The sequence below is a fragment of the Syngnathus scovelli genome, chromosome 17 (genome assembly GCF_024217435.2).
Source record: "Syngnathus scovelli strain Florida chromosome 17, RoL_Ssco_1.2, whole genome shotgun sequence".
Lineage (NCBI taxonomy): Eukaryota > Metazoa > Chordata > Actinopteri > Syngnathiformes > Syngnathidae > Syngnathus > Syngnathus scovelli.
Window position 1 is genome coordinate 11891051 of NC_090863.1, and position 12709 is coordinate 11903759.

The window sequence follows — 12709 nt, forward strand, 5'->3', positions numbered from 1 at the left end:
CTTCGCCTCAGAACAGCCGGAGGATGCTCCCCCTTCGTCTGTCCAACGGATGACGTCGGATTCCAACCCGCCTTTTGAGCAAATCGAAACTTTTAAGGTGGAGAGGTACACGTTTACACAAATGGACCAAGCGAGAGGAGGTGATGGAAGAAGCAATGACTCCAATGGAAAGTTGCACTCCGGCTATTAAAATGAGCTCTCGGAATTTCTGTCCCGTGCCTGTCTCGGCATCCCCCTCCTCATATATTTTTGATTGACATCCACCTCCCCCCACACACTTCTTTTTTTCCTTATTCCCAATAATGCATCCCTCCTCTTCTTCGGAGAAGAACTCCACGGAGCCGAGCTTGTGGATGAACAGCTCTGAGGCAAACTTCTCGCGGGGGGGATGCGACCACGACGGGGGGGAGCAGCGGCAAGGGTGGGAGGTAGCCAAGGAGGAGGATGGCGAGCAGCACCCCTTTCTTACTGATGCCTGGCTGGTGCCCCTCTTCTTCTCCCTCATCATGCTAGTGGGCTTGGTGGGCAACTCTCTGGTTATCTATGTCATCTCCAAGCACAGGCAGATGAGGACGGCCACCAACTTTTACATAGGTGAGCAAAGAAAAACACACACGTGCATGCACCCCCTCATACACACGTAAACACACAGAGGGGGATCAAGGATGCAAGGACACTCCAAATGTAGATATATTTGAGTCAGAGGCTGATGTTCATTACTCGTAGGGTATAAAAAAAAAAACCTCAAGGTTACATGAAAAAGACGTATTTCCTCATAAACAGCAGTGTTTGATTTCTGAAAATGCACAGTGATCAGACATTTATTAGGCATAAGGCGTTTAATGTTTTTCTCCCCTCAACTAAATGTGTAACGATACTTGATTGAAAATAATAGTGGAAAAAAAGGAAACTACTTTGGTCTTAATGATGCTCCTTAACTCCATTGAACATAGTTCCATAGCACCAAGATGCCCTAATTTTCTCTAAATGAAGCTCCTGACTAAGACAGATGGCATCTAAGCAATATATTTATTTACAAAACTATTTTATGTAGCTTAATATAATACTTTTATTGCTTACACTTAATACATCTAGAAGTCATCTGTGACATTTACATCTTTTATTTCACATTTGTATCACCACTCTTGAATAAATATGAAATCATACATTTCCGAGACAGAAAAACGCTTTCTTTGTAAGACATCAGTGTTTATAATTTCGGTCCCCATAAATCATGCAAATGTGAACTCAATACACTGTGTTAAATTGCCATTATGGCTTTTCTGTTCACGATCTCACCAGAGATGCATGAAACTGTTTCATGGTGTCAGGTGTTGAAAAAGACTCTCCCCCATGAAGCCCCCCCCCCCCCCCCCCCTCTTCCTTTCTTTCCTGCAGAAGCTGTGTGTGTGCTGAGAATATGTGACAAGAATTTGATGTAGTACCCCACAGGCCTGGTGGAGAAACAAAATCCTTTAATATTCAGTAAACATTAGATTAGTGGGATCGGCAGCATCTGCACAACCTGAATGCTACTATTGTGATTAAATCAGAAGATTGGATGACAGTGATTAGGAATTCTATTTTGGATATCCCATTATACTGACAGCCACAACGACCTGATAAAATTGCTCACGGAATGATAAGATGCAGCTGTCAATGCAAATGTTTTATTATTGCGTGGTGATAAGGTCAAATTGCACCTCGAAGAACATTGATAGCCGTAACGATAAGTGGAAATTTTAGGTGATTTATTATCGGGCCACGATCATTTAAGGACCAGACATATGGGCCGATATTTTTGGAGGCAGGTGCTCAAGCCAAACAATAACAGCCGTCGTCAAATTTATTCACAGAATAAAGTATTGTAAATACGTTTGCACCAAACTTAGTCAGGTTGGTGTTAATTTGTATAAAATAAATAACCGGTTATTTTCATTCATTTTTATTATTTAGCATAATCAAAATTTTGTTCTATTATTCATAAAAAAAAAAAAGAATGAAAGGAAACCAAAATGAAATTCATTGATGATTGTCATTCATTCCTATTAATAAGCATAATTTAAAAATGACAAAAAAAAATCACTGATTATTTATATTGTTTCATACTAGTTATTATCAATAATTGTTTTTGTACTCCTATCAATCAAAATAAAAGGAATCTGTCAAATTATATCCATGGCAATATATATGTTCATAAAATAACTGGCCCGCTACATGATTTTTTTTTGTGGCCCACTGAAGCAAAACATGCTCGCCAGCCAACCTCCACAATTCTTGCAAAATCTGCCCCAAACTTCAAATTGCGATATGTAATAACTTTAAGATATTGCTTTCTCCCCCATGCAGCAAACCTGGCGGCGACTGACATCATCTTCCTGGTGTGCTGCGTTCCCTTCACGGCCACCCTCTACCCTCTGCCCAGTTGGATTTTTGGAAACTTCATGTGCAAATTTGTGGCCTTCCTGCAGCAGGTAAAAGACTCAGACATTAATGAATACAAACACAATAAAAGTTTGCGCTTCTGGTCAAATATAATGAATGTGTTACTCTGCCTTTTATGTTTGCGCTCTTCTCATTATCAGAGCATGTCCAGTAAAGACTAAAAGCATCCTTTTAACTTGCGCTCACATAACAGACAGGCAGAGCGCACTCGGCTTTCCCGGAATCGTTCTAAAGGTCCACCATTTTAAGCATTAGCTCAAAAAGTACTTCACTGATGTTCATGACATTTACTTACACAAGCAGGTCTAGCTTTGTGTGCTTGGAAAAAAAAAATCAATGTGTCCTAAAAATTACTGTTGGTATAAAAAGTTGAACAGGAGTAAAGGTTACAATAAAAGTGAAATCGAGTCATTTTGGGATTTTTTGGGAAAAAAACAAAACAATAGAACATAAATAAAAAGAATAGATTTGTGGAAAAAAAAATTGGGGTGGAAACTATTAAATTCATCACGTTTTGACAGCCTCAGTTTGACAGTTTCATTGTCGGTGTAGATTTTCAATTAATTAGTTTCTTTTCATGGAATCAAACAAAAGGCAAGGTTGCAAATCAACTTCAAGTTTGTGGGCGGGGCCTCAGGGATATGAAACCTTTGTTTCAGCTTGGAACGATGATGTCACAATTAACTGCGGAGTCTGATGGTGACTATTTTCGTCATTTCTAATTAGATGAATCTGAGTGATTACAAAGTGCAGTTTACAAGATCGTATTGTTACAATTACACAGATCCACCAAGCATTCCTTCAAGCCTTGAGAAAGTGCACCATTAGTGAGAGGCCGTGTTGCGTAGGTCTTGACCTGCCTCCCCCAGGGGAAACTTTTTTTAAATGGACATCCAATTAAAAGATAGCACTCGATGACCTTTCCAGTTAAGTAAGGTTGTTTGCTGCCTAACTTGGAAAAATAGATGGTAAAAATGTGGGGTGGGTTTCCAGCTAATAATGATTTTGCAATAGTCCACGTCAAGGTTTTCCTTCAAGACCCTAAATGTGCTGCTATACCGGCAAATATAAGCTGCTATAAGAAATAGTATTGGTGCCTTAATAAAACAAAATTGTCCATGGCCATTTGTACAAATTCTGTTTCGCATCGCTCTTTGTTTGGACACGGTATGTTTTAATAACAACCTGTGTCATTTAAACTAGTTATTAAACCCTGTCCCAATCGGAATCAACAGGTAGGCTCAAAGAGACGGTTAAGTGGCTTGAGTGGGTAATTTCTGAAAAAAAGCATTGAGAGAAGACAATTTTTCTTTCCCAAATGGATTCTGGCTTTAATAATCCATTTAGAGCTCTAAGGCTTTGACCCAAAAGAACAGAGGAGCTTTGTGAGCAATTTGACCTTAAGTAGCCAGCACAGTCATTTATTTTTCAGTTTTTTTTAGCAAAAGGCAGTGCTGGATTATCATCATCTGACTAGACACTTTCTAAAGGTATTCTTCTCTCTCTCAAAGCATTAAAAAGCTTATTGTGCATAAAATTAATTGCACTCTCTTTGTGTGTGGGCATATGTATTGTCCTCATAGAAACTCAGATACTTTTTCTGAAGGGAAAAAAGAATATTTGCTTTGCCCACCTGCTGTAATTGTTCGTTCTTTGCGACAATGTTTTTTTTTTTTAATGAACAAAGGGGAAATTGGCCATCAAAAAAAGGTTTATTACTAACACGGTGCCTCAGGTATCCCCAAGGACCACACGAGTGGCCGACATCCCCGATCTAAAATTGTGATTGAACGTTGTGATTTCCTAGGACTGCTGTGCAAGTGATCATTTGAAAATGCCTTGCAGAGATTCGTACAAATAATGTGTTGCGTATTATCATTTGGGGTAATTACTGTGGGAAATCCATAACATGATGAGCGTCAAACTTCAAAAGGCTTGTGATCAAGTCCAATAATTCAACAAAACCTTTTTATGTATTTTGGTGGTATTGACGATGAAGGCTCGCAGAAAAGGCAGCTGATCAAAACATATGTATTCTCTTTCAAAACGCAAGGGGTGATACAACCACACACGTATAAAGTATACCTGGTAGCGATACTTGAGTAAAAGTATATGTATCTTAACAGAAAATAAATAAGGTAGAAGTTAAAGTCACCTTGGGGATTACTTATGTAAAAATCTTCGAATATCAGACATTAAATGTACTTGTATTTTATTGATGGTTCTATTTGTTCAGTTTACCTCAGTGGTTTGGGCTAATTAGCGATGTTAGCGAGCACTTGTTAGCCTGAACATCATGTTAATATTGTACGTAACGTAAAGTGAAGAACATTTTTGGCTGCCAGAAATATGAATAACAAAGTCAAGTAAGGCTAGATGAAAATTCCACAAGGTGTTTTGTCATAGGTGTTTCATCCGTGAACTCTTCATGACCCCTTTCTATGACTCATTTTTGCACATGCCTCCTAGAGGGTAATGGCGGCACACTCGGTGGTCTCGCAGATAAGAGGAGTGGGATATTAAAGGGCTGACATTAGATCTTAAAAGGAAAGGAGCAAGCCATGAAGCAAAAAAAAAAAAGAAAAAAAAGCCGAACAAAAGACATTCTTGGAGTTCACTTGAGACTTGCTGACGTCACGTATGACAACATCCTGCAACTGTGGGAATACGTCAGTTGGGATCCAATTTGTTCGTTCCAGAGGCTTTCATTTGTTGGCAGGAATAATAAGGGGTGGCAGGTAACACAATAAATTTGGTCTTGACAAAACTCCAACAGAATTCCAACATTATCGACCCAAACTTTTCAAAAAAAACGATGATGGCAGAGCGCCATTTTAAAGCCCTTGGCAATTCGATGACATGTTGCCAATGTCTGTTATTTGTCTCTCAGAGACAAGTTACAATCATGGGCCCCCCCCCCATGAATCAGTTGAAGGAGAAAATGATCAGCCACCATTTTTTCTTGGTCGGTTTGGGAATGAGCACGTAAAAGTAGAAACTTCAGGGAAAATTGTGCCGGCACTTTCAAAAGAAGCAGCCTGCTATGCATGCAGAGCGATCACATCAGAGTCAACTGGAATCAAACCATCGCCAAAGATTTCTAAGGTAAGATCATTTTCCAGCTGCACTACCAGTTTGAAAACTGAAATGCCAGGAATAGGAGGCAAGTTTGTGTATTCTCGGGATCCTGGACTGCTTGAAAGGCACAAGAACCGATTGGTGCTACCACTTGGTGTTCCACAGGGCTTACAATGAAAAGTCAAGAGTCGAAGGTCTTATAAACCATTAGATCAGCAAACCAGCCAATTTTCTCTGAGAGTATGCCTGCTGTGTTTTAGGTGACCGTCCAAGCGACCTGCATCACTCTGACTGCAATGAGCGGCGACCGTTGCTACATCACGGTCTACCCTTTGAAATCCCTCCGCCACCGCACACCCAGGGTGGCCATGATCGTCAGCCTCTGCATTTGGATCGGTCCGTCCCGACATACGTAATACCCTACTGCATTAGCTTGTGTGCGTCATATTAAAAACTCAAGACCGTTGTCATATTTGTGGGTTGCTCAGGCTCTCTCATCCTGTCCACGCCGATCCTCATGTACCAGCGCATTGAGGAGGGGTACTGGTATGGTCCTAGGCAGTACTGCATGGAGAGGTTCCCCTCCAAGACTCACGAGAGGACCTTCATCCTATACCAGTTCATCGCCGCCTACCTGTTGCCCGTTCTTACCATTTCCTTTTGCTATGGTATGATGGTGAAGCGGGTCGGCCAACCTACCGTGGAGCCGGTAGACAACAACTACCAGGTATGGATGCGGTCACTGGGATATTTCAATCTTGATTCTCAATCATCCAGGTTATAGAATCAGCAAAGGTTGAACCAAGGATTCTTCTTGGGTGTTTATCTTCAGGTCAACCTCCTGTCGGAGAGAACCATCAGAATCAGAAGCAAGGTCTCCAAGATGGTGGTAGTTATTGTCCTGCTTTTTGCTCTGTGCTGGGGTCCCATCCAGATCTTTGTCCTCTTTCAGTCCTTCTACCCCAACTTCCGTGCTACATACGCCACATACAAGATCAAGACGTGGGCAAACTGCATGTCTTACGCCAACTCCTCAGTCAACCCTATTGTTTACGGCTTCATGGGCGCCAGCTTTCAGAAGTCCTTCCGGAAGACCTTTCCCTTCCTGTACAGGCACAAGGTCAGGGACAGCAGCACGGCATCAAGGACGGCCAACGCCGAGATCAAGTTTGTCGCGGCGGAGGAAGGCAACAACAACAATAACGATGCTAATTGAGGGAATGGGAGAAGGGGAGAGAGGTAATGGAACAACGGGCGTCTTTCCAAATCAGAGAACAGCTTTGAAAGCCAAATGAAACCATGTTATTAAATCAAAGGACACTGGAATCATTTGCACATTTTGTTTTCCTGCCAAGTTTGGCATTGCCGGCACAACTCAAACTCCAGTTAGCAACTTAGCGGTGTTTCACAGTTGACGTTTTGTCATGAAGGAGATACTGAAAAGCTGACAGCCAGCCATTTGGATACTTCGACCAAATTCAAGCATTTACCCTTTTCCGGTCAAGTGAGTGACTGTATTGTGCAATGTGTTGAGGTCTTTTTTCACGCCTTATTCAGAAAACAGTCAGATATGACAACTGTGAATGTTAAACGGATTCAATGTTTATGCTTGTAAATCCTTCAAATGTGTCAACACCCAAGTCGGCCAAAAGCTAAGTTTTGTCATTTTTTTTAAAAGAGACAGGGATGGGACTTGAGCGCCAACTCGGTGTAAAATTACACAAACAAATACATTTTATGTGAGCTGCCTAATACTGAAAATGTATTTTTAAATCGTGATGTCACAGTAGAGCTAATTTAAGCACTCATGTTTTCTTCAACCATTCCTTGGCAGCTACCCGGGTAAAGAGCTGCCATTTTCTTTTTCTTGCAAGCGACTAACGAGCTGGTGAGCTGCGCGGAAGTACTTTTAATGTGAAAGCCAAAACGTTAGAACTTGATAATCAAAGCGACCTACATTTGTAAGTCGGTACCAGAACGGGAGTGAGTGCTCTTATTTACACGAGAAAAGGGAAGATGCTCTTGTTGTTTACAGCGATGTTTCTCAAATAAACTGAGCCATAGCACATAGATCAGATCAGATCTTTTTTCATCACACAAGGCAGAAAATTGTAGAGAAATATGATGACTGACAAAGTGCCCAGAGCGTTGAAAACTCATGCAACATTAAAAGCCATTCAAAGTTAATCAAAGCCATTCAAAGAGTAGCACCGTTTGCTATTCAAGGTGACGACTACATATGCCATATTATCGTGTACATCTGCTCCGTAAAATCTTACCTTCACAATAATAATAACAAAGCTTAGTTATGGGAAATATTGTGTTTTTTTCTTTTACTGTTGTTGTACAGTTATGCTCAATGTTATTGACGCTTTGTCAATTTTCTGGCACATGTCCAGAGGTTCAAATATATTTACCATTGTACATACAATAAAGATGTGGTTGTGTTCTGTGATTTTTTTTTTTTTGTTTTAAAGATTTGATACCTTTTACCTTTTTGGATTTTACAAAGTCCCTGAGAAATATGCTAATCCTTTTTCAAACTTTAGGGTGCGATTAGGGTGCATTTGTGGGTAAACTGCTTTTGGAGCTTTTACTGTTAAAACTAGGACGCTTGCGGGTCAGCAAAATAGTGCCTAAGTAGTACAATTTTACTAAATTAATAAATCCAAACGACAAATGCACCGTGTGTGCTATTGGAAGGAAAATGCTATATATATATTTTTTTTGAATATATGATACACCTGATTTTTTTTGTCCGTGACCACCATTAGATTGGTTACAAAAAGAAAACACAAATGCAGGTTCAACACTTCAGCATTCTTGTTTTTTACGGTTGCCGAGTCATAACAAGACAACAATGAAGAGTGAAGCAATCTCACATCATGTTCATCAGTATCAACGAACAAAAAACAAGTTCCAACAACAATTAAATGCTTGTATGTGCCTTTTGGGTTTCAAGGTTGTGCTAGATAAATAGCTACAGGGAAGGACACAAATAAATAATTGAACAAACAAACAACAAGGATTCCTCATGTAGGAGGTTGGATTCATTGCAAAGCCGTCGGGAGAAAAGCCAGAAGGTTTTAAATTGTGTGCTACACTGCTCCTAAGTGACTCATCTCTTATGATATTTCTTTTGTATGCCAACAATGTCTATACAAGTCAGTGAAAAATATACTCAAAAGTCATATTGTTCAAAACCGCCAACGACTCGCAACATGAGTAATAAATAAATTATAATATAAAACATGTGTAGACAGTTAAAATAAAAATAATATATGTACATGATATTGATGCTTTTGATTGGAAAAGTGAAAAATTGTGGATATAGGTCAAGTGTAATTTTGTCACGATTATGATATTAATAATATAAATCTAGCTTTTTTTTAATACTTTTTATTTTCTTACAAGTCAATTTTACCAGCAACATGAAAAGGATTTTACTTGAGGTGTCTTGAAAGGCTCCGCGTTGTCTTTTGCGCTCCATTTGTCAGTGGGAAAATGACTCAATGTTTCCTTGACTTCAATCCATCTGCTTGTTTCAGCGTGATTGATATTTTTACTCGGGGCCCTCTGTGGGGAAGCGCAACAGTCGCCGTGAAATAAATGAAAAAATAAATAAATAAATAAATAAAACCAAAAAGTACCCCCCCCCCTCAAAAAAAAAAAAAAAAAACACACACACACACACTCATACAGCTTGAAGCTTCTCCATTTGACAGAGAGTGAAAGTGCTTTACATGAATGATACTCCCAGTCTGCATGAGTTATTATGTTCCCATCAGCCACTCTAATGAGTGCCAAGACTGTCAAGGCTCATTTGAAGAGTTCACTTAAGCGACTGTTAATTATGCCATTAAATCACACATTTCCTCGATCCATTTCCCAAGTGTGCAGGCTAGTTCAAAATACATCTCTACTCTTATAGAGGAAGCTTATAGCAAAAGGAACATGTGCAAATGGCTTTATTTCTACCACAGGGCAGTTGAGGCTCCTAAAGAGGGCGCCATACAGCTAAAATGCCACCATCTAACGCGGTTGTTGTTTGACAATACATTTTCCCAGTAAGCTTCTATTTCGAGCTATCAAACTGCTATTAAATCAATGCTAATCTCGTATGTCTGTTATCAGGGTAAGTATAAATCTTGAACAGCACCCTGAGAAGACAGACAAAAAAAGTATTCAAACGGAAAGTTCAATTCTATTGTGTTTGTCGTATACTCAAAACAGATGGGTTTCAGATCAAGCGATATGAAACACGTATCCAGATTTTATTTTATGGTATTCATGAATTGACCTTGCTGTTCCAATACCAATAAATAACAATATGCCCCAAATTAATCAAAGCACAGGTTCATGGCTTTAAGACAATCAACTATCAACTCCTCTATCAACTCTTGGGTTTAGCTGCACTCTACAGCAATGTCTGCCATCTACTGGTCAACACTATTATCGCAACTTAAAATGAATCAGCTCGAGCAAACAGTTTAAATTTATTCTTATTTTACTTGTAAAAAAAAATTGTCTTTCCTGCTCCAGCGCCAATATTTGTCCATTATTGTTTCCAGCAATTTTAACCGAACCTAATTTCCCAAATGTTAGACATGTTCGACCACATGTGGTATTATTTCAAGGTCAATTTATTCCACATGGCAACAACAACAACAAAAGTCACTTTCCTGCCGAGAATTCCGCCACAAGTTGCACGCCAAATCGCAATTGCAAAGTGAGCCGACGGAAAAAGGGATCACGGAAGATTCTGTGGTTTGAAAAGAACATTTAAAACGTTGTCTCATGAAGCTCGCAAGCTTGCCAGAAATCAATGCGTAAATCCTACTGGCACAAACTGACGCACGCTGACCTAGTTAATGTCGCGTTAACTATTGTTGGATACGTCGCTTAATTGTTATATTGCAGCGGTAATGGGAACAAACTGTCCATACATGCGTTGCTTACTGTATTAAGGGGGTGGTCCTGTCTCAACAGGGGCGGAAATAGGAGGTTGTGGCTAGGCGAGCAACTTGGCGCCCCCAAGTGTGAAGAAAAACGGTGAGATGATAGCAAATCGAAAAATATGTATTCTTTGATTTTGGACTATTTTACAATTCAAATTGAAAATACATAGGCACATTTTAACCAAGATGTTACTGCTTAACATTATGTTCGACTGCGAGTGGCGCCCTTTCTGCTTTTGCCCGATTGGGGCTGGAAGGGAAAATCATTGTCGACGGCAGTAATGGAGAAGCGGATGGATGGATGGCGGCGGGATACAAAGAAGCTTTTCTCCACCGCTGACGTCACAACACGTGCAGGAAACCGCACCAGGAATGGCGCTATCGCTAGCATAAAGGCATCGAGGGACTTCTTTCAAGAACGTGATTTCATTGCTACTGATCTAAAAATAAAGGAGCAAATAAATACGATATGGGTGCGGCGTTTCAGACGTTTGGCTCATTGTTGGAGGCGACGGGATAGGGGGAGAGGCTTGATCACACAACCTGCATGGCCCGCCGACTCGTAATTTATTGCTAGACTGAGTTCAAGCAATTAAAATGGTGAAAAAAAAAATCACATCCACAACGTAGCCTGCATATTACCCTCTGCCTTTTTTCAAAAGTTTGTGTGAATGTGTGTTCATAGTCTTCATTTCTGTGTGTGTGTGTGCAAAAAATAAACACAGCATACCAATCCACCTGGCTCAGTGCAATGATTATCGCTGCGAGTGCCAGGATGCACTTAAAATGCAGCAACCGTGTCATGAGCAAGTTGAGGCACAAATCAAATGTTTGACACAACACACACACCGACAGGGTTACCAAGATGTCCTTTTCAGGCTTCCCATGAAAAAGGCATTGGGTGGAGGCAATAATGAGTGCAGGAATGCATTTCGTCACACGTGAAGTTGTATCAAACGTGTGAACTTTGTGTTCCACAATCAAAGCAATGAATTGATTGTAATTATGTAATTACGGCAGAAAAGCAAACTAGCGCTTGCATGTAAGGTGTGGTCAGCTTTCTTTCTTTAAAACAACAGGAGCATTTTTTCCAGGTACGGCCCGCCACATCATTCTATGTGGCCCGCGAAGACAAATTGTGCATCAAATTCGGGTCATTACTAGTCTTCATTGTCTTCACTTTTAATATATATATTTTTTTAAATATTTGACCAGTTTTTACTCGTCTGATTTGAAAACGAGTTATTTGTCGGTTTGTTTTGTAGCTTTTACTGTATATAATGAGGTGCTCATACATTTATTTGGATTGACAATGGCCCTCCGAAAGAAGCCATGACGACAATGCGGCCTGCGAAAAAACTGAGTTTGACACCCCTGTTGTAGGAAGGAAGGAAGGAAGGAAGGAAGGAAGGAAGGAAGGAAGGAAGGAAGGAAGGAAGGAAGGAAGGAAGGAAGGAAGGAAGGCCTGATTGAAGAGGCTGGCTCCCCACCACTTTAAGGGCCTCTAATAGTTCAACACACACGCAAAACGACAAACACCCAAATCCTTGTTTGAACTCTCGCTTCAAACCTCCACCCTGTCAACCTGCCACGCCTCGTTGAAGGCCAAGCTGTACCACAAGAAACTACCCTCCCGAGTCGGGATGTCGGCGCCGCTCTCCTCTTCCTGTTCATGCCGCATTGCACGCCTTTCAACGAGTGTCTCATTTAGTGTGAGGCAAACATGTTGAAACGTGCATCCTGTCCTAATTGCATGCAAACGTGTGTGCAACATTAGCGCTTCTAAAATCACTCCCAGGAATCAGCCATCAGATTGTAAAATGGAATGTCAAAAGACAAAGTATTGTAACATTAGTAAACATAGTATCATCTATACAAGTTTTTTTTTTTTTCCAAATACAGAAAATAACTTTCAGTGCTGTCTGGATGTTAAGGTGATTTCTGGCCATTGGATTTATTACTATTATGCAAGATATGTAGAATTCATCATAATAACTGGTGAGAGAATAAATAAATATCACATGAATGTGCCCGTTCGTAGCCGAGCGTCAAGTAAACCTTTTTCCCCCCCCTCTATGGCTATTCTGTTCCATTCTGTTGCTGAAGGTGGCAAAGTGTGCTGGAGGAGGAGAAGTGTACCGATCATAAGTGCGTATCAGAGCGCTCGCACTAGCCAAACACATTTCAAATAGCCGACTGTGAGTGTGCCCTCCAGCTAAATAGGCCGC

At 40.5% G+C, this 12709-nt stretch overlaps 2 protein-coding genes across 5 annotated transcripts in view; one reads left to right on the forward strand and one right to left on the reverse strand.

Moving 5' to 3' along the window:
- The first annotated feature begins 5 nt into the window (after positions 1-5).
- kiss1ra (KISS1 receptor a) lies at positions 6-7837 on the forward strand. 2 transcript variants are annotated; one of them, XM_049747448.2, is made up of 6 exons: positions 6-594; positions 2350-2474; positions 5784-5919; positions 6012-6250; positions 6356-6397; positions 6476-7837. In XM_049747448.2, the coding sequence occupies exons 1-6, from the start codon at positions 303-305 to the stop codon at positions 6737-6739; spliced, it is 1098 nt and encodes a 365-aa protein (XP_049603405.1). In that variant the 5' UTR covers positions 6-302; the 3' UTR covers positions 6740-7837. The 2 variants fall into 2 exon arrangements, with proteins under 2 accessions (XP_049603405.1, XP_049603404.1); XM_049747447.2 differs by having other exon boundaries at positions 8-594; positions 6356-7837.
- The window catches only part of ift22 (intraflagellar transport 22 homolog (Chlamydomonas)), a 35815-nt gene continuing 25430 nt past the window's right edge, over positions 2325-12709 (reverse strand). Inside the window, exon 7 of one of the 3 annotated variants that reach the window (XM_049747483.1) lies at positions 2325-2465. The gene's annotated coding sequence lies outside the window, so the exon portion shown is untranslated. Of the gene's footprint in view, positions 2466-6248; positions 6365-7835; positions 9100-12709 lie in introns of those variants that run through there. The other 2 variants (XM_049747484.2, XM_049747480.2) reach the window with 2 other exon arrangements.